We start from the raw sequence: 27,796 nt of genomic DNA, 5'->3' as shown, positions 1-27,796 counted from the left end.
GATATCGTGTTGGCGGTCGATCTATTCGCTGAATTTTAAACCCCAAATTTTTTATTATGATAGATTAGGGCTGATCACTAAGGTTTGATTTATAATGATGTATCCATGTTTAAGTTTTACCTGGGTCATGTCTATTGCCCCTCAGTGTATGTATCTCTTTCATTTTGTTTAATTTAATCTTCTTTTTTACTTAAAAAAATTATAGTGGAGGAATACTCAGAGGAGTAATATATTGTCATTATTGATTTCGTGAAAAATTAAATGCACAATGGTATGAAATATTTTTAATTATTGAATTTTTTATATATAATTTTTTTTTTTATATATAACTTAGTTTTTTTATATATAATTTATTTATTTGTGGCTAGCCAAACCCATCACGCACCCCTTGAGACCAACTCGAGTTGTACAAGTTTGTACAATGAAAAATTTCTCCAATAGACTCAGAGAAAAGAAAACTATCAATTACAATCCTCAACTTTCTCTAATCAAATGCTTGTTACTCAAAGAATGTTTATTGGATGACTCATTTAGGACAATATTTAGATTCTATGAATCAAGGGAAGAAATGCCTAAGGCATAATGGTCTTGAATATTGACCATTTTATGTAGTAGTGGTTTTTAATTTTTTATGGTAGAATCAAGCATGTAAATAGTGTTTTCTCTCTAAACTTGCTTTCTAGAAGAGAGCAAGTATTTGGAAGAATCAAAGGCAATGTGTTCATTCACAACATTGTAGCAATAGTTGTAAATCGAATGATGGTTCCTATTTTCTGCATTTGATTTATTAATCTTGATTTTTTTGAGAGAATTTATTAATCTTGATTGTTCTTATGTTATAAGGAATTCAATGATAATTGTACTGATTAACACGCCACACTTCAAAAATCAAAACAACACTAATGCATCTCATCAAAGTAATGTTTTATTTTAAGAAGTTAAACTAACTCATTCAAATTAACATAGGGGAGAATCAAACCTAAGATATTTATGAGGAGCACATTTCAAGGTCTCAAGTAGAGCTGTCAAAACGAACCAGCGCGTATGGGCTGGCCCGTTTATCCCGATTAATTGTAGGGCTTGGACCTTAAATATTGAGCCCGAATTTTTATAGGGTTTTTTTAGCCAGATCCTAAAAAGTCCGGTACCCGTTAGGGTTAGCCCGCACGGGTCGCGGGTAGCTCATAAGCCAGCATAACAGAAAATCCTATATATTATATATATTTTTTAAATAATTTTTTACTTAGTTGATTATTAAAGTAAAAAATTCAATGAATTAACACACAAATATAAAAGTAATATAAAATTATATTTACTCGTTTCGTTATTTATAATTTTAAAGATCGAATATATAAATATTTATAACCATAACATACTTAATTTATTTAAAATTGTTTTCCTCGCCGTTTTAGTTTACGACGTTTGTACGAAAATGTTTACAATTTTTTTTGTGCTAGGCATTATTTAAACATATTAAAAATATTATTTATAAGAAATTTTATAGGAGTATTTTATAGTACTTTTTTATTTTTTTAAATAAAATGTATTTTTTAACACCGGCCGACCCGTTTAGCCCGTAGCCCATGTAGGGCCGAGCTCGGGTAGTATTTTTCAAGCCCGTATTTCAACCGGGTTTTTTCGGCCCAACCCGATAAATCCTGAAGCCTGTTAGGGCCGGCCCTAAACGGGTCGGGTAACCCATTTTTACAGCACTAGTCTCAAGGCAATCCAAGTGAGTTCGAATCAAAGTAATGTTAACAACATGTCTCATCAAATTTATGTGGGACCTATATGATTTGATGAGTTTTATGTGAATTTCAACCAATCAAAAAGAGTGTGATGTAAAATATGTGTTAAAAACTATGTTGTTAGCATTGGTCATTCACAAAATAAATCCTAAGTCTATGTTTGAGAGTTTGAGGGGGAGGGTATGGTTTTGGAAAAAAGAAACGAGTAAGTGGAAGAAATATAAGACATTTTTAGGAGAAACTTTGAGGGTTAATTTTTTAAAATACAAAATCTCCCTCATTTGAGGGAAGTCAATAATTATATTGGGTGAGATTTTTTGAGGGTTTATATGAATTTTTTAAATTCAATCTATGTTTTTATAGTATTCTTAAAATAAAAAATACATTAATCATAAACATTAATTTATTATTCTCTAAAAAATTTCTCTTATAAAAAATATGAAAAAATTCTCAATTTTTTCTATATATTTCTCATCCTCTAAAATCATCCCTTGGATACCCCTTCAAACTCTCAAACAAAACTTAACCAAATAAATTGAAGGTGTCACGCTAGTCTTTTCCTTTTCAAAATCCAAAACCGTGGATGGACTTTTGTTTTTCTATGGGCAAATGTCAACAATAATAGTAACGTAAATCACAATCATGCTTGTGAATTACATCTACCATTAGTTTTTTTGTTTTATGAAGAGGGTCAGTGGTTGAGAATATATTTTTCTTTTGAAAAGAGTTATTAGTCATTGAAATTATAATTCTTGGATAACTTTTTAGGCAACAAAATTGGGATGATTTAATTAGTTCGTTAAAATTGCAAAATATACAGCAATCTATTCTCATGAATAAAAAAAATCAAATAAGTTAGTTATTTTTCAAATTAAGCACCATAATTTTAAAACTTTAATATTTTATTTATACATGCAAGAGAGGATTAGAGGAAGTATGTAGATGTTTTACAAATAGATATTTGAGACTAAATATATTAACGTTCTTCAATTTAAAGGACTAAATCTTTGTTTCATAAATTCAAATACTTTAGTGAAAAAGATTAAAATACCAAATCACTCAATCCTTACAATTTTGATTTCCATCCTATCAAAGAAAAAAAAAAGAATTTGATTTCCATGATTGTTCACACATTAGACAACTTAAAGTTTGATACTAATAATAAGATATTTTAGTTCAATTTTTTAAGGGTAGACAAAAACGATTCATGTTCATAGATAGTTAGGCATCCATGGTATTCTTTTGCTTACATGTGCAACAACCTTGTTTATAACTATATTTATCGATCGATACTGATATTGTGTAAATGACACACATAGTCCCACACCTTGGGATATATTTATTGAGCAGAATGAAAGAATATTCAACAACATGGAATGGGGGAATCTCTAGTTTACTAACTATGACTTTTAATATTCATATTTTATATTATTTTTTTATTAAAGTTTCAATCTTCTCTTTTTATCCTTATCTCTGCACGTCTCTTTCATACGTATATTTAAAATTTTAATCTTCATTATCTCAAAAAGAAAGAGTTACTCGGTCTCAGCTTTGTCAGATTACGTAACTCATGTGTATTTTCTTTCTCAAGCAGAGGCGGAGCTTATCGTGGGTTGGAGTGGGATCAAATGACTTTTAAAATTAAAAACTATAGATCTATTTTGCAGGATTTTAAACCATTTTGTGGTGGTTTGTAAATTTTTGTTAAACTTATATTTGATTAGTTAACGTAGGTTTACATTCCTTCTAATTTGTAAGGGTTTAAATTTGTTGGGTCACGAGGAAAGTTCGAGAGACTCGTCCATGTTAGACAAGAACAACCACATAAATGAGAGAAATACAATACTTTTACCCAAAATCTTAAGACAATATATTTATAGGTCATCTCAGTTATGAAGTGTTCAACCTCCACTTATCTAACTGATGTGAGACTTATAACTCATACTTGCTACACAACAATCTCCACTTCAAGTGTGAGTCCATCAACTTATCATGCTCGCCCCTCAAACGGAAGCTCTTTCATCCGCATACACTTACGTATCGCCGTTGCCACAATCAACAGAACCCTCCGCTTGAACATCCTTGGTCAACCTCGACTCTGATACCACTGTTAAGTCATGGAGGGAGCTTGAGAGACCACTCATATTATGCATGAGCAAAACAAGTCAATGGGTTTATGAGTCCTCTCACTTATAAAATGCTCAACTTTCATTTTTCTTACTGATATGGTACTTCTAACTCACACTAGCTACACAACAAAAATATCCTGTATATTGTCGAAAATTAAAATGGTTTTTATTATTTTAGTGCTTCAATTATTCATTAAACAAATTTGACGGTGAAACTTACACACATTAAATGTAAGATGAATGACTCGAGTCATAACAAATTAAGTGTTATTCCAATTTTTTTTAATGGGTTTATAGAACTCAAATATAAAATTATCTACAGAATATTAAAAATTTATTCACTACACATACTCATGCATCCATATTCTTTATGTATTTGAGAATAATCAAGCGTAACATTACAAAACATTACTAATTTTGTTCTTCTGAAAACTTAGGTTTGAATAGTAGAAACGAGTTGTACTTCAAGCCCAACCATTTATCAAGTGTAAGGTCCAAATTTAAGAGTATTACTTTTCCCACCCTATGTCTTTCCTAGCGCGCCCTATTTTTTTCCAAAATTACCCTCGGGGATTTCCGGATTATATAATCCGGAATGAAGCAGTGCACAGAACTGAAACAGAACTGAAACAGATTTTCATGTCATTGTGGTTTTTATCATTTTTTTCTTCAATAAATCATTATATATGTTTGTATAAAAGACAATTAACTTAAATATTATATCAAAAAATGATTATATATATATCATTATACCAAAAAAAGTTGAATTTATATCATTACACATTTCACCTAATGATATACATTTCAACTAAACTAATGATATATATCTAATCTATGGCGCCGAAAGATCAATGGGACTATCATCCACTTCAACCTTCACACCAGGAGCAGGACCAGCACCAACCCTCTCATCGGGATCAAGATTTTCAACAACGTACAACTCTTCATCATCTTCTATGACCTCAACACCCGCCGCCCGACTTAGCTCATTATAATCTGCCATCCGGCTGACATATCTATCAGGCCATGTGTCTGCATCCTCTCGATGGTATTGTCTCCATAGAGCGGAAGTGGGAGGAATCGGACAACCATCCTTCAATTTCAAGGCCATAAAATGGTTGTCATTCACATATGCTAGACATATCAACGGATCGATAGTTGGAGGCGGCGGTGGACCACATAGAGGGAAAAAGGTTTCTGATTTCCCAATAGACAACACTATAACAGTTTGGTTGAATTTCTGTGCGATAAGGAACCCCATATCCGGCATTGTCATCCATTTATCCGGTGGTGCATTGCCAATACCGAAGTAGGATAGAGCGTCCAAGACCTCTTTATACCGCCTATCATCATTAATCATCCTCCGATATCGGTCATTTTCTACACCGATAAGCTCTTTGTAAAGGTTGTACCGGACTATTACGTGATCATCAACAGTCAAGTTACGTAGGACCGCAACTGCTCGGAACCCACAATGGCCATCACCGGGTACATCCGTAACCTTTTCAATAAAGTCATGCATCCAAATTGGGATTTGGTCTTTGTTTGGTATGTGGACCTCAACGGGTGTTGGCTTCTTGGGATTTTTTGGAATTGGCTTAGGAGGAGTAGGAGACATGTTGCTTTTCCGTGCTCTCTTTCTACTTGTCCCTGTTGACCGTGTCTGTGAACCCTGTGTTTCTTGCTCTTGGGAGTCAACAATCTCCCATAGGGAAGGGGACCACCTTGTCGATCGAATGCTTTGCTTATCTTTCTTTGGAGCTCCTTTGGTGGTGACCTTATTTGGCGGTGGACGCATAGAGGTGGTTTCCGGTAAAACAAATTGCCGGAATTGTTCTTTCAAATGCACTTTCATGTTGTAATCGGCGTCCTTGAACCGCGCCTACAATGTGTAACAAAACAGTCAGAGGAAAACCAGTCAGAAACATGCCATTCTGTTACTACTAGTGACTTTCGGATTATACAATCCGAAATAGCCAAGCTAATCCGGATTGTATAATCCGGAACTTCTCGATACACCCTTTGCATGAGCCTTAAATGCACTTGCATGGGGCGTAAATGCTACTTATCCGGATTACATATTCCGGAATACAACTGTTATGTCCGGATTATATAATCCGGATTGCACCAGTACATAATACAGAAACAGAAATCCTGGGCAGAACATAAACAGAGACAGTTTTGAAAAAAATACCTGGAGAATATCCCATTCTGGCAATAGAGAGATGTCTTCTTTTTTAAGCTTCGGGTCAACCTCGTACTCGAACCCCAACCTCTTCCAATGGGTGTGAATTTCTTCCAAACAAATGGCGGTGCCGTTCTTGATCTTCAAAGCTAGCATACATGCACACGGTAACCCGTATGTGATCAAACTCAAACAACCACATCTTGATTTATCCGTACCAATTTCAAGTGCTTTATTGTACTCCACTACGAGATGATGCAAAGCTTCCCTTGAAATGTTCCGGATCAACCTAGACCACAACACCTTGTCTTTGAACCGATGTTCAAGCATGATAATGCTCGTCTGAAACGAAGCATGTATTGCGGTATGTTGCAGCTCTAGCATGGCATGAACGGATTTCCAATTTGTGCTCAAATCACCCATAATACTACTCAAATACTTTTTCAACCGAGCGTGTGCAGATTCAGCTCTGTTTGTTGTAGTATTCCCCATATGAAGGTGTTTGTCAACCCAAAACCTCACAAACTTATCCTTAACCGGATCCAAAATTGTCTTTTCAACATAATCCAAAAACTTGGGAAATTTTGCGCATACAACTTTGAACCGGGTCCAATTATCAATATATGCTTCCTCCGTGTCGGAGTCCACAATAACCATCCATGCAGCCATCACAGTCTTCACAACCAAACCAGGCTTAATCGGTTGCCCATTCTTGCCTTTGAGATCCGTCACTTTGCAATCCACTTTACACTTTGCTCTCACATTTTGTCCAATGTGATATGAGCACAACAGAGTAGTAGCTTTAGGGAAAACCTTTTCCACGGCATTGATCAAAGCATTGTCCCGATCAGTGACAACTACTTTGGGATAGAGATCTTTGGAGTGCAACATCTCACGACACCTCTCAAGAGCCCAATAAACATTGTCTTGCCTCTCAGGCAGCATATAGGCAAAAGCACCAGTCAACAAGTAACCTCTCAGCCTAAATGGACATTCACATTTAACCGAACCAGCTATCTCACGCCGACTCTTTCTCTTGTACTCAGTGTATGAACCTCCCCTTTCACATATCAAAGTAACAAATGCATTTCTTCCGTTGCCACCGTTATCGGATTTACCAATAACAGTGGAAAACCCAAGCTTCCTAGCTTTCTCCCGAACCCACTCCAACAAATCATTCCGTGTTGCAAACTTGTGTTTGGTGGTAAAATGTTCGCGCTGGTCAATACAAACAGCAACACCTAGAGGTGGTACAACAGGAGGAATATGAGGAGGAGCATCCACTACTTTCGGGGGTGGTGGTGGGGGATTCTCGGATTTGGCATCTCCGGAATCATGCGCATATTCAAGTAAAAGAAGCTCTTCCACAACAGGAGGTTCATTCTGAGGTCCATCATCATTCAGGGGATCAACAGGAACAACCATAACTAAAAACAGTGCAAAACAGAGTCAGAAAATGAACACAGCTTCTCTACTGCTGGTGTCCGGAAAATGTTATCCGGAATGCATGAACACAGTCCGGATTACGTATTTCGGATAAGTACAGTGAAGATCATACAATGTGATCAAATCTTAATCGCCTAAAAATCAACTAGGGAAAGGTTTATATACACATTACCTTTGCATTCAGACGAAAATGATGATGTTAACACCCTTTGATGGCCAGATTGCTGCTCCAAACCAAGATTTCGCCCAAATGGAGTGTTTTTTAGAGGTGTAGGGAGTGTTTTTGATAAAGGTGGTCTGCTTCAGCTAGGTTCTGGAGAACTATATATAACCTAGCTATCCGGATTACATATTCCGGAAAATGACGTCTACTTTTTCCCGCTCGTTTTGAATACAGGGCGTGCGGAATATCTTCTCCGGAATACAGCTCTTATGTCCGGATTATGTTATCCGGATTGTATTTCAACTGACCAACCCCAAGTTTCGCAAGTCCTCACGAGACAGGGTGATTTTCAAACGGTACGGATTATACACTCCGAATATTGTCCGGAATATATTTTCCGGATAAAGGGTATTTTGGTAAAAAAAAATAGGGCGTGCGAGAAGGCCATAGGGTGGGAAAAGTAATACTCCAAATTTAATTCATAGGAAATCCTTTCATTTTCTAAAGACCTATGCAGGTTGACCTAAAAGTAGGGGGTGCATAAATGAATGTTTATTTTTTAACACCTATACATAAATGTACTTACTTCACTTCTATTTGGGATGCTCTTCGTTTTTCTGCTGACATTCGGTAGTTGAACTTGCAAAGTGTTTACAATGCATGCAACCTCTTCTAAAGGGGCTATGTTTATGATAACATGTTGGTTTATATTAGGAATGATTTAGTATTTAATTATAACAAGAGGATCATTGGAAATGTCTTAGAGAAATCCACTGTTTTGTTGATTCTTTTTTGCATGTACCCTTGCAAGATGTAGCTTAAGTTCCTCTTGTCATCAACATTATCAAAGTCAACAATGGAGTCTAGTTGCTGCTTGGATTCTCATGCTTTATTGGAATTGCATCGATGGCTTTGTTGAACAATGACTCAAGAGTTCACTACCATTATGATTTAATCCGATTCTACCATTGTAACTGATTTGTTTGTTTCATCAAGCAGATTCAACAATTTCAAAGTTTCAATGTACAATTTCAAAGTACATTGATGATTTTAACTAATATTTTTTTTTGTTAGGTGGAATTGACCAATAGTAAAAATGATTGGTAAAAGATCAAATTAATCCCCATATCTAGGTTGGCTGTCGGGTATAAAGTAAAAGTGTTGCTATATCTCCCGAGGAAAAAACTCACGAAAGCGTCCCGACACAACATTCAACCAATTAAACTTGTTCCTTTCCACAAATCATAGGGGTCTTGCTTTGATTTTTTTTTTTTTGATAAAGCGGTGTCTCAAATAATTGTAAAATCCAAAGGATGTAAAGTTGCCAAGTCACTCGCGAATTCATTCCCGAACACAGTTTCGCTAATACTAGCATTTTCCATAAAGTAAAATGAAAACAAGATAAGCGAAAAATGGGATATCCTTAAAAAAAAGCGAAAAATGAGATAGAAATATTAAAAAGATTAATGGGAGAAGTTTATGCTCTCTATTTATAGATTGACTTATTTGAGTTTATCAATTGATGAAAATATTTGTGAGACTGTTTAAGAGAATTTATAAAAACAACTTATAATATTTCAACTTCTTTTTTTGTTGACAATTTGCAGCTTATTTTTTTTATAACATCTTTAATATGGCTTATGAAAATCAAATATAAAAATTCAAAACATATCTTCATATAATGGAGGAATGGGCAAGGACAAAGTACAGTCCACATGCTACGTATTTTCAGCTTCAAACAAGATTACTTTCTTTAACATTTTGCTGTTCATTTCTTTCATACAATGATTGGAAATGATAGAGGTACAAGCTGCAATTACAGTTGAAATATATTTAAAGTTTGGTTTGACACCAAACTACCTTTAATGGCACAGTTTGCTTATTGCAAAAATTGGCAATCTGCAAATTTATCACAGCTTTGCTACTCAATGAGCACGTGTATGCACTACAAACTAAATGTTGAATTTCTTTCACAAATCAACTGTTTCTTCAATGTTTCCTCTCCCACTCCACCCTTGATTTCAATCATATAAATAGACCAATTTCCACTGTCCACACCCATAAAGCTACATTTCATTCCCCCACTTTTCTAAACCAAAGGAGTTCCATTCCCAAAATTATACAATGTAAGTCTTGGTTGGGTTATGAGGGGTGCTTTGAGATCATCCATATTTCTTAGAAGTCTCACTTACTTTAAAAAGTGGATATTGAAGTATAACTCACTTATGTAATTGCTTCTGATTTAATGTGGGTGATTCTTTTTGCTCCCCTCATGACCGAACAGTAAGCTCCTTCATACTTCGTTGGAGATGATCTTCTATGCAGGTGGGATCTACTAGACCGGTGAAGTCATAAGAACTAAGAAGAATGGTGATTGACTTTATCAGTTTGGAGGATGCTATCCACTCAGCCGCACCTTTCAGCTCTTGGAAAAACTATAAGGTTAAGATATATATTGTATTTGAGTTTCAAGTTTAATTGAAGTGAGTTACTTTAATTCAAAGCACCCTTGCTTTTAGTATAGAACAAACTTGATTTAAATGGATCTATATCTGAAACTTCCGAATCGGTTATTCCCATGATTTAGTCTACTTGGCATTATTCTTCAAATAACTTAATTGTTGCTTATTGTAGTGAACCAAAAATTTCGCTGAAGAAGTTCCGAACATATGGAAGCCTTGGTGTTAAAAAGAAGATCACTTGAACTCAGAAACTAGGTCAATTGTTGACGATAAACTTGTTGAAGCCTTTTATTGTCATGAATTGGGTAACAATGTCTTTTTCCTTTGCAGCATGTTAATTAGTATTTGATTTGATTTACATTTAGCGGTTATTTGTCACCCGTTTTACTTCTGAGAATTAGATTCTCAAGGGTTTAAGATCTTGAGGTTTGAGCATCATAGACGTGTATCAATTTCCAAAAGCACAGCAGTGTCAATTGGTCTTGTGTAAGATTTCTATGGCTACCATGGCAATTAGGATTCTAAAACGAAATAAGGGTAGTGAAGAAGAGAAACAAGCCAATAAATGTGATCACATTCACATTACATGTGTTTGTGTCTCATTTATGCAACACATGCATCGATTGTGTCTCATAACATACCCAAAGTGGAACTTCTCTAAAAAAAATTCTCTAATTTAACATCTCAAAAACCATCAATTATGAGAACGAAAAGAAGAAGATAAAATTATTAAGAAAAAGAAACTTGAGTTTGATGGTTGAGATGCTGTGATTGAGAAAAAGAGAGAAAATTCGGATGGAGAGAATCCATTTCCTCGAAAGTCCTTCACCAAGAACAAATAAGATTTATCAATCACTCCCTCTATTTCCAAATAAATGTTGTTACACATTAATATATATAATGAATTGCTTTTTTTTTTTTGACAAAATATATAATGAATTGCTATTAGTGTATTTTTCACTATCATAAATGTACAATGAAATAGTGATATAGGAGTAATGCACACGATATTAATTAGAGAGTATAATTAAAAATTAATAATAATAATAAGAATAGTTAATGTTACATTTAAAAATACATATGGCATTCATTGTTAAATAGATGGAGTGCTAATCTTTTTACAATGGAGGACTCGAACAAAGGTCTCTCTAACTCATGGATAGAAAGCAAACAAATACACTTTATTTGTGTCGACCATATGTCAAAATTAGATAACAATGATATGTGTTGTTTCAAACTTGGTTAAGACACAATCCATCAATGAGCCGAGATCACCCATAGTCACTAGCTCCATCACAGACTATATCATGGAACTATCATAGAGGAGCAGTCATGTAGGGTCGTCACACACAAAAAGATTGTTCAACATGAATCATATGATAGCATGTCTACCACCGTCCAGTGATACATCCGTTCGCGCAATTGTGTAGGTCTTAAAACCCTAATTATTCTACTATAAAAGCTAACTCATGCCATCCATTTAGTTGCATACTTAACCTAAAAACCACAAATTCGGGGCGCTTTCTTACTTGATTGTCAGAGTGTTTGCATGTACACTACCTCCTCTAAGGTGTTGTTGTTTAAGTTCTATCATATTCAATCCTTCAACAACCACTAAGGCCAAAGATCTTAGATCAGTGATGCAGTCTAAGAAAAATTAACATGAAGTTGAACGATAGGGTGTTCAATTCTACTGGTGGTGCCAGGTGCATGTTTCTATGCTTATAAATTAGTCACATTTGTCCATATGCTTAAGCAGACAGTCCTATGATCTTCTTTGCTAAATCTTTACCTCCAAGTGTTTTTCAGTTGTGCATTCGTGGATCCCATCAATGGCATATCTACCTCCTTCATTATTGAAGAATTTGAGTAATGGATTTGAAAACCCTCTTCGACAATATTGTCCCTCAATCATGGAGCATGAGAAATCTTGGAGACTCTAGGGTCTTGCTGCCTCACTTGAACTTTTAGCTCACCGGTTTTGGCAGAACATCGACTCATGTTCTGTTATAGAGGACATGTTCTATTTATTCGTTTATGAATTTTGTCATGATGTCTTTAATTAAGGCTAAGTGCTACTGGATGGTTGGATCCCTGACTTTAAACAATGAAATACTTTATGAATCCTCCAACTAAGAATCATATTTCAATATAACTACTTGTACCCCCATTTTTATGACCACTATGAGGTTGAAGAGACAATTTTCGTATTCTTACTGGTTATCAGAGGTTGTAGAAGAAAAAATTATGTATACTTAGATCACTAGTCCATCCTCGTTTTCATGGTAGATTTCGCTTCAATGTATTTAACATCAGAGGATTCCTCAACAAGTATTATCCACTAGATGACGTTTCTGGTGTACATGAGGTGGATTATATTTATTGACCCCACGTATGCGAGAAACCTTCTCTAAATGGATAATACTTATTGATGTATTTTTTAATGTTAAATGCATTGAATTAGTAATCTTCTTGGAAAACGAGGTCTAATTCTAGTGGTCTTAGCATCCTAAAGTTTTCTTTTACCACCTCAGCCGGCAATACTATGGTGATTGTTTCGCTGACCTTAGAGTTCAAATATAAATACAGGGCAATGACATTATATAGAAATCAAACTCATTGTTGTTGGTGTATGACAAATTAACATGAAGTTTAAAGCCAGAGATCAATGAAACATTACTTAGTCCTGGTGAAAGGTATCATAACTAATTTCATTCATATAGAAATAGAATATATTGCCATGAAACATAATATGATGGATTTACGTAGGGAAATCAAACAATATTCTAGCTATGCTAATGAATAAACAAAGAAGAAAAACAAAGATAATAAAACGGCAATTTTCATATATCCTCAACAGTGATAGCACACCACCTTATATAGGTAGGTTTAGGCCACTAGCCTTAGTACAGACTGGGCCATGGGCCTTACAATGTAAATAAAACTAAGTTGTAATTAACTAGCTACACCGCCCTATTTACTTGAGAATATAATCTTTGGTCCAAATAGGTTTTGTGATGATTCTTTTGTTTTCCTGCATCTCCACATTGCTAACATTGCTATCCTGTTCGGAAGAAACCTTGACCTCAAGGTTTGGGTTTTGAACTTGGGTGCGGTGGTGAACACCGTTATTCTGATGGACCTGTAGGGGATTGATATCCATCGCATTAGTTATAAGGTTAGGTGTATCCAATGGTCCAGGAGCCTTAGTAGAAAGAGAGCCGTTGGGATTGTGTGTGGTTAGTCCCGAGGTTGTGCTGGCAGGCTTGGCAGGAGCATCCAAGGGTGAGTTGTTGTCTTGGTAGTTGGAAAGGGAATCGGACAGCCCAGAATTGACCTTGAGGTTGGGTAAAGCAGAAGTCACAGCTATTACTTTGTCATTACCCACTAAAGAATCATTTAAGGAGTCTTGTGAAGTTGATGAGGTGGTCTCGTTCTTCTCTGATGTCCTTCCTTTCACTTCATCTTCTGTTGCTTTCTTTACCATACTTCCTTTGGAGACGATATCTTTCTTTGTTCTCTGTTCCTCTTGCTGTTCCTCTTGGTTACCTTCATGAACAGCTGGGTGATCTTCTGCGCTGGTCCTTTCAGGGAGGTCAATGATAGTGTTTTGTTCAAGCTCCGCTGGTATAGGTGTAAAATGAGATGCTGGGTTCTGACCATGGTATGGCCTGAGTTGAGAGACATGTATTACTGGGTGTATCCTTGAAGTGGGAGGCAGATCCAGCTCATACGCTACAGTACCAATACGACGGATGATCGTAAATGGTCCGTAAAAACGTTTTGCAAGCTTGGGCGAGACACGCCGGTATACTGTTTGCTGCCGGTACGGCTGGAGTCTGAGGAGGACCAGATCACCTGGTGCAAAGGTATAGTCTCTGCGTTTTTTATTGGCTTGGGTTTGCATCTTTTCTCTGCTCCTTTTCAGATTTTCTTTGAGAGTGTTTAATATTTGTTGTCTGGTTTCCAGGGAGTTGTTCAGATCTGTGATGGTTGTGCACCCTTTGACATAGTTGAGAATGGTTGGTGGGGAACGTCCGTATAAAGCTTGAAACGGAGTCATCTGAATAGCGGAATGGAAGAGGTGTTATACCAATATTCTGCTAAGTGAAGGGATTTGTACCATTGGCATGGGTGATCGCTGGCAAAACATCTAAGATATGTCTCTAGGCTCCTATTTACAACCTCGGTTTGTCCGTCCGTCTCTGGATGGTAAGCTGAGCTGAACTTCAAAGTTGTGCCCTGCACACGAAACAGCTCTCTCCAGAAGTTACTTAGAAAAAGGGGGTCTCGGTCTGATACAATAGAGTTGGGTATTCCATGGAGGCGGCAAATCTCTGTGGAAAATCTGAGGGCCAAGTCTCTTGCAGTGAATCTGGTAGGCAAGGCTATGAAGTGGACAAACTTGGACAACCTGTCGCAGATAACCCATACAGCCGTATGGCCAAAAGAATTTGGTAAGTGAGTTATAAAGTCCATGGTTAAATCCTCCCACACTTGTGCTGGTGTTTCTAGGGGTTGTAACATTCCTTGTTTCTTTGTTGGTAAATATTTGTTATGCTGGCTGATGACACTAGGTCATATATCACTTTTGCTTTGATTTATTTGTATTTTTTTAGTCAAGTTCAGGTGGTAATTGCATGGGTTATGAGCTAGAAGGTAGTGAAATTCAATTGCATGAGTACAGAAAGCATCGTACTACGATATCCAATATCGTATTACGATGTGGAGTTGCCTTGAAGAGCCTTGGCCACTGGAAATATCGTAGTACGATCTGCAAGCATCGTACTACGATTTGGAGGAGCGTCAGAATTTAATGAAGGCATCGTACTACGATCCTATGCATCGTAGTACGATTTGGCCGTGATCTAATTTTTTCCTATAAATACCAGAATGTTTTCTAGGCCAGGGGTTCGGAATTTTTACGGAGAAAGCTTGATTTTGAGTCTGAAGCATTGAGCCAACGGTGGGAGACCATCAAAACTCATAGTCAGTCATCAATTGAATGTAATGAACTCTTCTTTATCATTAGTTACTTGTGCTTTAGCCATGAGTAGCTAGATCTATTGTGATTAGGTTAGGAGATGATTCTGTACTAGCTCATTTGATGTAACCTGAAACTCTTACGTTTACGAATTTCAATCTAGTTTATTCAGCATATTTTGTTCTCATTGCTTTTATGATTCTGACACAATATAATTGATCTAAGGGATTATATGACTACTGACACTAGCGTAGATCTCTGAAATATTTATGCTGTTCTTTCTAACGGACAATCTAGGGATAGAACGTTGTTAGATAGTGATTATTGAATTAGCGAACCGATTAGCCTTTGATGATTATAGGTTCACCTAAGGGATTAGGGAATTATAATTAGATAAGAGGACTTAGGATCAAGGGATTGACCTAAGTTAAATTGTTAATTTGTCGTTGACTTTGTGAAATTCGTGAATTAAGATTACAGGTTACTTAATGGGTGATGTATAGATGAATCGATTGACCTAATCATCTCTTTAAACATTCCAAAAACCAACTTTATTTCTTTCGTTTTTAACTTACAATTGCACTTAAAATCCAACTGCCTAGGGCAACCCCCTTATTTAATCACATCTTAACGAAGACGTTTTGTTTAGTGGAAATCAAACAGTCCCTGAGGATACGAATTATTTATTACTTCGATATTGATTAGTACACTTGCTAATTTATTATCACTGGCAGACGGAGCAGTGTTGAACCCAGTCTTTGACCGCTTTGAGAGCGCCTGGCCAGAGGAATGATGCTGCTAGCCGATAAAATGTTGGTTTTGCTCCAGAGTGTCCTGCTGTAGGGGTCTCGTGGAATTCTGCCAGCAATGATTGTCTCCAACCTGGTAAATCTGGAATGTAAATTCTCTCCTTGAAAAACAACAGCCCTTCTTTGAATGAGTAATGAGGAATTGAATAGTCTGGTTGTAAGACTTCAGCACATAACTGTTTGCCCTGTTGATTTGTTAGGTAATATCTGCGCAGCTCCTGTAAAAGGTGAGGAACAGATGATGTGATGGCCAAAAGTAAAGAGTTGGAGTCCTCTCCATACTTTCTGCTGAGAGCATCCGCTACAAGGTTAGTCTTGCCTGGTTTGTAGTGTATGCCAAAGCTAAAACCTTGCAACTTTACTGCCCATTTTTGTTGTTCGGGCGTTTGAATGGTTTGAATGAGCAGTTCCTTGAGACTTTTCTGATCAGTAAAGATGTGAAAATGCCTCCCTATCAGGTACTGACGCCATTTCTTGACGGCCTCGGTGATGGCAAAGAGCTCGCGGACATACACGGAAGATTGCTGCAACCTGTTACACATCTTTCGGCTGAAGAATGCTAAAGGATGTCCATCTTGGGAGAGGACGGCCCCTATAACGACGGCGGATGCATCTGTTTCCAGCATAAAAGGCTTGGTGAAATCTGGCAGAACCAAAACTGGCGTAGAAGTCATTGTTGTTTTTAGAGTTGTAAATGCTTCTTTTGCTTGTAAATTCCATGTAAACTTTGTAACTTTTAATAGATCCGTGAGTGGAGAAGCGATGGTGGCATAATTGCGTACAAAACGCCGGTAGAACCCTGTGAGACCGAGGAAACCGCGTAGTGCTGTGAGGGACTTTGGCTCCGGCCAGTTGAGAATTGCCGTGATTTTGTCGGGATCAGGTTGCACGCCTTCTGCTGAGATCACATGACCAAGATAATCTACTTGAGGCACTGCAAAAACACACTTAGATAGCTTTGCAAAAAATTTATTGTCATGTAACAGTTGTAAGACTATCTTAAGGTGCTGAACATGGTCAGAATGAGATTTACTAAATATGAGAATGTCATCAAAAAAAACTAAAACAAATTTACGCAAATAAGGACGGAATAAGTCATTCATAGCGGATTGAAAAGTGGAAGGAGCGTTAGTTAAGCCAAAAGGCATAACCAAAAACTCGTAATGTCCGTCAAAAGTGCGAAAAGCCGTTTTATGAGTATCATTAGGCACAACTCGAATTTGATGATAACCCGAACGTAAATCCATTTTGGTGAAAACTGTTGCTGCCCCCAATTCGTCCAATAGTTCTTCAATGGTGGGTATAGGGAAACGATCACGCACTGTCACTGCATTTAGGGCTCTATAGTCCACGCAAAATCTCCAAGTCCCATCTTTTTTTCGGACTTAGAGAACGGGTGAGGAGTAAGGACTGTTGCTAGGTGTAATTATGCCCTCTTGAAGCATATCATGTATGATTGTGGACATAGCTTCCTTTTGGGAGTGAGGGTAACGGTAGGGTTTGACATTGATGGGTGGGGTGTTAGGGTGAAGGGGTATGCTGTGGTCGTGGTGTCTTGGAGGAGGGAGGCCATGTGGGGTGTGGAAAACAGTGGGAAATTGGTGGATTATTGTTTGTATGGCTGGGGGTATGGTGTCCGGTAGCTGCGGTAAGGGCAGAGGAGCGGTCTCATTGTCTTGGATGGGCTGATATATGAGAAGATGCATTGCAGCGACAGAGTTGGTGTGGAGTAAGTGTCGGATGTGGTGGAAGGTGGAAAGTAAGGGTTGGGTAGACAAATCTCCTTGTAGTGTAATGGTGGTGTTGTTGTGTGAAAATGATATTGATGGAATGGAGAAGTCAGCCAGAATTGGGCCCAGTGTAGTAAGCCACTCCATACCCAGTACTACATCTGCTCCCTCAATAGGTATCAAATAGAAGGGAACGTGGAAAAGGTTTCGTTGGAGAGATATGGGCACATTCGGACACAGGCCTGAACAGTGGATGCGGGATCCGTTTCCCACCATAACGGAAAATCTTGGAATCAAGTCCTGGGGAAGTTGAAGGTGCTGAGCTATGCGGGGCTGCAGTATGTTATGTGTACTGCCCGTGTCGATTAGAACGAATACAGCGAGGCCGAAAATGGTTCCCTTGAATTTGAGTGTTTTGGGTGAAGGTTGGCCGGTTAAAGCTTGCAAGGATAGGTGAAAATATATATCAGTTGTTTCCTCCTCTGGCTCCACACTCTCCAGAATATCTGTGAGTTCCTCTTCTGGTTCAATGATGAGTAAAAGATATTTACCGGTTGCACAACGATGACCCGTGATGTATTTCTCATCGCAATTATAACAAAGGCCCTGTCCTCTTCTCTCTTGCATCTGAGCTGCTGACAACCTTCGGATTGGGAGTTTGTGGCTTTGTTGCGGTGCCTGTTGAGTAGGTTGGGCTGCAGCGTTGGGCCTGGTGGTTGTTGGCCCAGTAGTAGGCAATCTGGTAGCAGGAATAGGGGCAGGAGTTGGTGTTGTGGTCTGTTGTGTATAAGGGTGTGAGGGTCGGGCTTTGGTATCTTTGAGCTTAGCCTCAATGAGTTTGGCTAAGCCAATTGCTTGAGTTATGGTGTAAGGGCGTTGAACAGCCAGTTCGTGACGTATTTCGGGGATAAGACCAGAAACAAAGCAATTGAGTAGGGCTTCTGGTGGTAACCCAATAACTCTATTTCCCAATTTTTCGAATTGAGTTTGATACTCAGTCACCGAACCATATTGGCGCAGCTTGAAGAGTTGAGCTTGGTGGTTTTCATAAGTGGATGGGCCGAATCGAAGTTCAAGTGCTTTGGCAAAAGAGGTCCAATCGAAGAGTTGGTTGTTTTGGTGCATCCATTTAAACCAACTAAGGGCATCTCCCTTCATGTAAAAGGAGGCTAGGGACAAACGGTTTTCACTTGGAATGTTGTAAAAGGAAAAGAATTGTTCCGCTTGGAACAACCATTCAAGTGGTCTGGTGCCATCAAAAGGGGCTAATTCAATTTTGGGGGTGCGAATGGGTTGGGAAAAGAGATGGTGTGGTGTTGGTGAGGTATAAGGGTTTGGTGTCACTTGTGGAAAGGGTTGCGGTTGTTGCTGGAAAACACCAAATGGTATAGGGTTTGTGAAGTGTGTTGTTGGTGTGTATAGTGGTGTGTGTTGGAGAGGAGAAGTGTGTATGATTGGAGAAGGGGTGTAGGGTTGAGAGGTAGGAAAAGGAGCCAGTATGGATGAAGTTTCAGAAGTAACGGTGGGGTTTGTGATTGTGGTGGGGAAAGTTGGGTTTAGGGTTTGTGTTGATGTTGGGGAGGGTGGTATAGAGAAAGGAATGATGGGGTGGGAGTGTAACGGTGTAGATGCTAGAAACGGTGAAAGGATAAGTGGATTTGTGGGATTCGTAGAAGTGTTACCTGAGGACAGTGGTGGTGGTGGATCGGAGGGCGGCGGCCGAGTGTGTAGAGCTGAGGTAAGCATCGCCATAAGAGTTTCATGGCGTTGATCAAGCATCCTCTGGAAGTTCATATCACGTGAATCCAGAAGGCTCTGCTGATTATCCAGCTTGGTATTGATTAAACCCAGTTGTTCGGTGAAATGGGAATGGGTGGAGTTCAGTGCTTGCTCGAAGATCTAATGGGTGTTTTGAATGGCATCTTCAAGATCTTTGGAGGTTGGGTTTGTGGGTTTAGGAGGCATTGAGTGCAGCAATGAAAGCACCAATGATGGATTTACGTAGGGAAATCAAACAATATTCTAGCTATGCTAATGAATAAACAAAGAAGAAAAACAAAGATAATAAAACGGCAATTTTCATATATCCTCAACAGTGATAGCACACCACCTTATATAGGTAGGTTTAGGCCACTAGCCTTAGTACAGACTGGGCCATGGGCCTTACAATGTAAATAAAACTAAGTTGTAATTAACTAGCTACACCGCCCTATTTACTTGAGAATATAATCTTTGGTCCAAATAGGTTTTGTGATGATTCTTTTGTTTTCCTGCATCTCCACATTGCTAACATAATATGAGGATTGATATTCTTTCAAAACTAGCACACTCAAATTCCAAGGGAGTTAAGGGTTAAGAAGATGAACACAAAGATTTATGGTGGTTCATCCACTATGCCCTTGCTAGTGGGATAATCCACTTATAATATCGAAGACATTGGAGTTTCTTCAAATTATTAAATGCAAAGTGTTTGATGAAAGGTAACAATTAAATCCCTAATCGCCTTAGTTGAAGCAATTCACCTCTTCAATCCTTGAGCTTCAATTGCTTGATTTGACCTTCAACAAACTAAATCTTGATCATACAAGATAAACCTTGAATTCACCAAGTAGTTGTTTTTGAGTAAATGCAACATTTAGTAATCAACACTTCGATCTTCACCGGTCTTTGCCAATCTCGAACCAAGCTAGAATGAACGCCAAGAAAAGAAAACCCCCCATTTCCAATTAGAGGTAAAGGATCACACAACCTTTCCTTTATATTTCGATTGTCCTCAATTTTAAAAAAAACTTTAGACAGTCTTAATCTAGCATACAACGATTTTCGCTAAATAAAGTACATGTTGAACCAAAAATGGGGTTTGAACAATGCATTGTTATAACAATGTATGAAAAGACTGTTGGATATGTTAACATGGGTTCCAAGTGTGCATCTATACTATATCTATACTATATATAAAGAAAATTACCCCTTTCAACATTTTTTGGTTGGACTTTTCTTTTCAAAAATACCCTCAATTTTCAATATAAATAACACATGTAACAAATAGATAAGAATAAATTTAAATATTAAAACAAATGTAGCAAACATGATATGAATATATATATATATATATATATATATATATATATATATATATATATGTCTGTTTTTTCACTTATCATTTAAAAAGTGTAACAAACTAGATAAATATATTTATACTTACTTTTTCATTATCCCAATTATACCCTTAAACAAATTTTTCTATAATAAAGATCGTTGTTGGTGTCATTAAAAAAAGAATTTAGATTATAATTTTTTTGTTATATTGTTGGTGTCATTGCAATAAATAATGTTTGTTTGTTATAACTTGAAAACAACAAACATTTATATTTTTTGTTTTAATCCAAATCAAAATTTCATAAAAAAACCGTCAATAATTTTCAAACGTTAGCACAATAAAAAAAGCGGAAAGACGTGACCATAAAATTAAATTCTAACTTTGGTTCTGAAATTTGTTGATTTCCAGGTGATTTTCAAACGTTCTCTAAATTATTCGTTCTGGTTGAATCAATGAATGGTTGTACCAAAATTATTATTGAATAATTGCATGTTCACTAAACAGGGAATGAATGTTCACTGCCAGTCTGGTCTGCAGCGTGCATAGCACCAGCACCAGCGTGAGTTAACTCACGCTAGTGTTAAAATTAGCGTGACTTAACTCACGCTACTCATTGTATGTTTTGGTGAACTAGCGTAAGTTAAGTCACGCTACTTGCGTTAAGTCACGTACCATTTTGCACCAGCGCATGTTAAGTTGCGTAAGAGTAAAAAGATCATTTACTTTGGAAATTAGCAAAAGAGTTTGGGTAAAGAGCAGAATTCTATTGACACAATACTATGCCAATATTCCCGTACTAAAACACTACTAGTAATAATGAGAATAAGATAGCCCTCAACTGCGTTGCCACTATTTGAACTGGACCCAACCTATCGTCACTGGTCTATTGCAAAGTTACATGGCTCGTGTGCGTAGCCTTTGTAGTCGCACAAGTTAATCATGAATTGAAATGCTTGCTATAGTTACCCCTTATAATTTTATTTCCTTGAAAAAATTGGACTAAAATGGAGATGAAAGCATTTGAAGTACTTCTAAGAACACCGATACAGGAAAACAATGCAATACCTCAAAATGAAAAGTAAGAAAAAAAAACAAATTGACTCTTGAAATAGAAATGTACCAAATGGAAATTAAATTTATTAAAATTAAAGTACACATTCAATTAAAGCAAAAGATCAATAGGTAAACACAGATATGGTAGAAAGATACCGTGGAAGTTAGCGACGAAGAGAACGTTCGAGGAAGCGAGCTTGACAAGAGAGCGTGCTCACACACGCAAATAACACATCACATCAAAATGTAGCATCATAGAAAGAGATAGAGTTTAGGGAGAAGAGGAATGCTATGGACAACCTCTCTTACATAGATGGTAGAAAAATTGTGAAAATATCGAGTGAGCTTAGGAGTGAGCGGCAAATAGAAATAGCAAGTTGGCTGCCTATAATATCGTTGATCAATGCTATATCTCTAGAAAAATAACATCAATAATTCTTCAAGAATAAAGAGCAGCCAATCACAATGCACTATTTGCCACAATTCAAGGAGGTGTGACTGAAAAATAAGTGGTAAATTTATATTTCTTCAATCTGTTTGACCACTTTCTGTTCCCACTTCTCTTTACGCAACTTAAGCTGGTCTATTTTTTATTGAAGGGTAAGGTAGTATATTCTCAAGTTGATTCTTTCAATTTTTAATAAATTGATTGACAAAAATCATAAATCAGAACAACACTAAAATGTAAATTGAGTATATGAAAGGGTCATAACAAGATAAAACTAATTAAATAATGAGTGAACAACCACATAATTATATTGCAATTATGATAGTATATACTCCTTCCGTTTCAAAATACATGTCCAATTTTTGTAATGTACACTATTCACTTGACTTACTTTGACCATATTTTTTACCTAATGTATAAATACAAATATTAGCATGTAAGATGTTGTTTGATTTATCTCGACAAATATTTTTAAAATATTAAATTTTTATAATTTTTTACTTTAGATTATTAAAGATATTAACGGTCAAAATTGTGCATTGGCATATGTGAAGTGGTTGACTTGGACATGTATTTTGAAACGGAGGGAGTATATGAGAAACTACAAAACTTGATCCCAAAAATGCGCGCTAAGAGGCATTAACCTTTTTCCAAGAGTCTCATCTTTTGGTTCTTCAAGATTCGTGTGTTTCTGCTATGAACCGATGCAAAATACATATTTTACATAACAAGTCGTGGACGTGTTCCGCACACGTGGCTCCATGCGTGCAACTCAAGAGGCAGTGGAAACAGCTGTCGAAATCCTCTTATGTGCGCGTCTCGCGCTGTTGTGCTCCTCATGCATGAGGCAGAGGCCATCAAAAACAACTTTTTCTAAAATCTTTGTTTTGCACATGATGAAATTTTAAGTCACACTCAACATATAAAACATGAGATCTTGCTCCATTTCAATCACTCTATTTGAATTCGATGATTTATATATACGGAAAATGCTTTATGACACAATAACTTTTATCGTACAATATGCACGACACATGAATTCTTGTTTAATTTCTCACTTTCTTAAGTCCAATTCCATCCATCTCTCTTACTTCTACTCCATTTAATTTAAATACTAATTTATTCATTATCGCTTCAACATTAAGCTTTGGTTACTATACATACCTTTGATAGTAGAACAATGGAATCACATATTTTAAGTCACACTCAACATATAAAACATGAGATCTTGCTCCATTTCAATCACTCTATTTGAATTCGATGATTTATATATACACATATATTTTATTTATTTCTTTTTGAACTCAAAATTAACTTATTAAATTGTAGATAAATTATATACCTCTAGTCTTTTTTTATAATAAGTTATTCACTTTTTAAATTTATTGAATAATTAAGATGTCTAATCTATAAAAGAAATTAGATACATCATTAATTCAATAAATTTTTAAATGAACGATTGTTTCTTATAAAAACGACTAGAGATAATATATAGTTTAGTGCATCAATATATGCATTTGATCTATTATGCATTTCAAACAAGGGTCTCATGGAAAGTCAACAATGGGCAACTAAACAAAGAAACAGCTGTGTTGTACATATCCATAAGGTATTTAGACATCAATCCGTATGAATGTGACAAGAACCGCGTTCTAATTCGATTCAACATAAAGTTAGTGAAATTGATGAGAATACAAAATTAATGAAATGGATAAATAACAGTCGCATTTGCTAATAATAAATGATTATACTACACGAATTCAACACATACATAAATGTCACAAGTTGATGATAGCTGATGCATTTTAAGTCGTGTCCGTCTCAATTACAATAATTTATGTTAGATTAATTATTTAATTAAGTTTTGATTGCCATAATCAATTATTTGTTAAAATTATGATAAATTGTTAGGAAGTATAGTATTAGTTATTGATGAATTATTTGAATGAACTCTCTTTCTAGATGGACTTTGATAGGTTGAATAATTCTATTAAGTCCAACGAACTATATATCCCCTTAACAATTTAACTATTTAAACTTTATCTCCTCGTAATATTAAAATGAAAATCTAACTTAAAACTCTAGAAGGTAATAAAAATAGTTCGTCTTTCATTTGTTCTATCATCGAGTGTCTCTATAATCTTAAAAGATCGAACACGTATCTATGATTTCATGTGGGTTCGAATCACTACCTCTTGCTTATTTTATGTGCAATTAAAAAAGAAGCGACTCATCCCCCATCTCTAATAGCGCCACCCTCCTCTCTATAGCAAAAACTCTAAGCTATAGACTCCCTCTCTCCTTCAACCTCCAACACCATTTACCAATTAAAGACATGTTCAAACATCACATACCTTTTAGTAAATAAATTTACCTTTTTCAAAAAAGAAAAGTTAATAAAACTTTATTTCCAACAAAAAAGAGAGTTAAATTTACAGGGCATTGCATTTTTTTCTAAAAGAAATAACAACATTTCATTATATCATTCCCTCAAAAAAAGGAACATTTCATTATATCATAGGTTCTACTCACACTATATATTTTAGTTTTTAAAGTCAATAACATATAGCCATTTAGCCATCCTATTTGACAAAGCACATAGTAAAATGTACGGTGGTCAAATTCGACATAAGAGTCATAAACAATATGCTCCATTTCACCACCTTATCCTGCTATTTAATCTATAAAAGCAAGCCTCAAATCCTATATCTATCTTCATTCACAATGGTTTCTTCTTCAGTTATCATCCATTTCTTCCTCCTCTCACTATCCCTTTTCTCACTTTCATGCTTATCAACATCTCAACCTCCCAATACAAAACCACAATCCTTCATTCTTCCTATCAAAAAAGACCCATCAACCAATCTATTCTACACATCAGTTGGCATAGGAACTCCTAGAACAAATTTCAATCTAGCCATTGATCTTGCTGGAGAGAACTTATGGTATGATTGTGACACTCATTACAATTCATCATCCTACGTTCCAATTGCATGTGGCTCAGAAAGATGTTCAGATGTTGCATGTATTGGTTGTAATGGTCCATTCAAACCAGGTTGCACAAACAATACATGTCCAGCAACTGCAACAAACTCATTAGCCAAATTCATTTTTGGTGGTGGCCTTGGTGAAGATTTCATTTTCATTTCGCAACAAAAAGTTTCCGGCTTGCTCTCAAGTTGCCTTGACATTGATAGACTTCCATCATTCACTGGAGAGGATTCACCACTCAATGGCTTACCGAAAAACACAAAAGGAATTATCGGTCTTTCAAGATCAAACCTTTCACTACCAACACAACTTGCATTGAAAAACAAGCTTCCACCCAAATTCTCTCTTTGTTTACCTTCTTCAAACAAACAAGGATTCACTAACTTGCTTGTTGGATCAATTGGTGGTGACCCTTCCAAGGAATTCTCCAAATTTGTTCAAACTACACCACTCATTGTCAATCCCGTTTCAACCGGTGCAGTTTCTGTTCAAGGTGTTCCTTCAGTTGAATATTTTATTGATGTCAAAGAGGTGAAGGTTGATGGAAATGTTTTGAACTTAAAGCCTTCTTTGTTGTCTATAGACAAAAAAGGAAATGGTGGCACCAAAATTAGTACCATAATTCCTTTCACTGAATTGCAAAGTTCTGTGTACAAACCATTTATTCGTGATTTCCTCAAGAAGGCTTCAGATAGAAAACTAAAGAGAGTGCAATCAGTGGCACCATTTGAAGCATGTTTTGACTCATCTAGCATTAAAAATTCTGTGCCAAGAGTTGACCTTGTTCTTCAAGGTGGAGTGCAATGGACTATTCATGAAGCCAATTTGATGGTTAGTGTAAAGAAAAATGTAGCATGTCTTGGAATTGTTGATGGAGGGACAGAGCCAAGAATGTCATTTACAAAAGCATCAATTGTTATTGGTGGACATCAATTGGAGGACAATCTTTTGGTGTTTGATTTGGCTTCTTCCAAATTGAGCTTCAGTTCCTCACTTTTGATTCACAATGCAAGTTGTTCCTAAATTCTACTCTTGAATTAATGGCATATGTTTATTTAGCATTATATTGTATTAGTATGTATACCCACTGGGAAAAATAATCAACTTTCTGAGTGATTATTTATGTTAAAAAGAATATGATAATAAGAAATAAATAAATTTTTATAAAAATTGTTACAACGTGCCCATGTAAATTTGTGATTGTTTTTTAATTAAATTTACTTTGTTACCTCAATAAAAAATTAATATTATTGTTATAATCTCTTGCTAAAATACATCCTCTGCTCCATAAAAGGTAATAAAAGTCACATTTGTTGTTTCTTCAAAAATAAAAAGTCACATTTGTTCTAAAAAATAGGGTTAATTATGTTTCTAGTCCCTATAAAATAGCGACCTTGTAAGTTTAGTCCCTACTTAATTTTAATAGCATTTTTAGTCCCTAATTTTGTTTTTCTGCACTGAGTATTAGTCCCTACTCAATCCAAATTTGTTTAATTTATGCTTAAACTCTTAAATTTTTGAACAATTTTTTGCAGACATGTTTAGAACATTACTAAAAGTTCGTCCGCAAAAAATTATTGCAAAATTTGATTTCTACATCCAGATTTTATTACTTTTTATCTTTAACTTTTGTCGTTTTAAAAAATTCATATTTAATTCATTTCATGTCAGAAAATTCTAAATTTTAGTAAACGAACCTTTCATAGTGTTCTAATCTTGTCTCAAAAAAATCGTTCAAAAATTTAAGAGTTTAAGGATAATTAATCAAACTTTGTTTTAGCAGGGACTAAAATTATAAGTAATTTTTTTTTATAGGGACTAAAAATGCTATTAAAATTAAGTAGAGACTAAACTTACAAGGTTGCTATTTTATAGGGACTAGAAACATAATTAACCCTAAAAAATATTATTTCAAAAAGAATGTCGCTCTAGATTTTATCTGTCCAACATAAGAAGATAATTGTGAAAGAATTCCAATGATTTTATACACGAATACTACTACTAAATTTAATTACAAGTCATGGTTTCAGGAAATAAAAAATAGTTGCATCCTCTCAACCAATAATAAAACTTTTAATTAATATCCTCTTGGTAGAAATAACTAATGCATATATGTCATCAAATTCTACCCAAATGAAATTGAACGAGTTTGATGAATATAACAAAAGAAAATAAGAGATTCAAAGAACCCATCACATTATAATATGAAAATAAGTCTTTTAGCAACATTTATTCATATCTTAAATAAAGTTTACGTTGTTAAATGACTGTAGTTATATTTTTGGGTATGGTTAGTAACATTTATTAAATGTTACCAATTTATATATTTTGTAACAGTTAGGCATGATTAGTAACATAAACAAATGTTAGCAATTTATACAATTGGCAACAAATAGAAAATGTTACTAAACTATATACATTTGAAATACTGAATTATCTATAACTTTCATAGCTTATCCATCCCGTTGGTTATAAAAGCGGGAAAAAAATCAAACACAAATTTGTTTGGAAGTTCATTTAATTTCATCAATTGTGTATAACAAAAGTT

The 27,796-nt window shown here is 35.9% G+C and overlaps 1 protein-coding gene and 1 pseudogene across 2 annotated transcripts; one reads left to right on the top strand and one right to left on the bottom strand.

Moving 5' to 3' along the window:
- Positions 1-4,709: 4,709 nt before the first annotated feature.
- On the bottom strand, positions 4,710-7,487 carry LOC146944531 (uncharacterized). The gene is made up of 2 exons (XM_085747966.1): positions 6,072-7,487; positions 4,710-5,759 (listed from the first exon to the last, which is right to left on the bottom strand). Exons 1-2 carry the CDS (start codon positions 7,485-7,487, stop codon positions 4,710-4,712), a joined length of 2,466 nt encoding a protein of 821 aa, XP_085604092.1.
- A 17,460-nt stretch (positions 7,488-24,947) lies between these two features.
- On the top strand, positions 24,948-26,418 carry LOC146944530 (putative aspartic proteinase GIP2 pseudogene; annotated as a pseudogene). The gene has a single exon (XR_015025959.1). The product of XR_015025959.1 is annotated as a putative aspartic proteinase GIP2 pseudogene (transcript).
- Positions 26,419-27,796: the final 1,378 nt, after the last annotated feature.

The sequence above is a fragment of the Medicago sativa genome, chromosome 2, assembly GCF_051527215.1.
Source record: "Medicago sativa cultivar Bolivia chromosome 2, Bolivia_mono, whole genome shotgun sequence".
In the NCBI taxonomy this organism is placed as follows: Eukaryota; Viridiplantae; Streptophyta; class Magnoliopsida; order Fabales; family Fabaceae; genus Medicago; species Medicago sativa.
The sequence above is the reverse complement of the archived record's forward strand: the minus strand, read 5'-3'. Positions and strand labels throughout refer to the sequence as shown.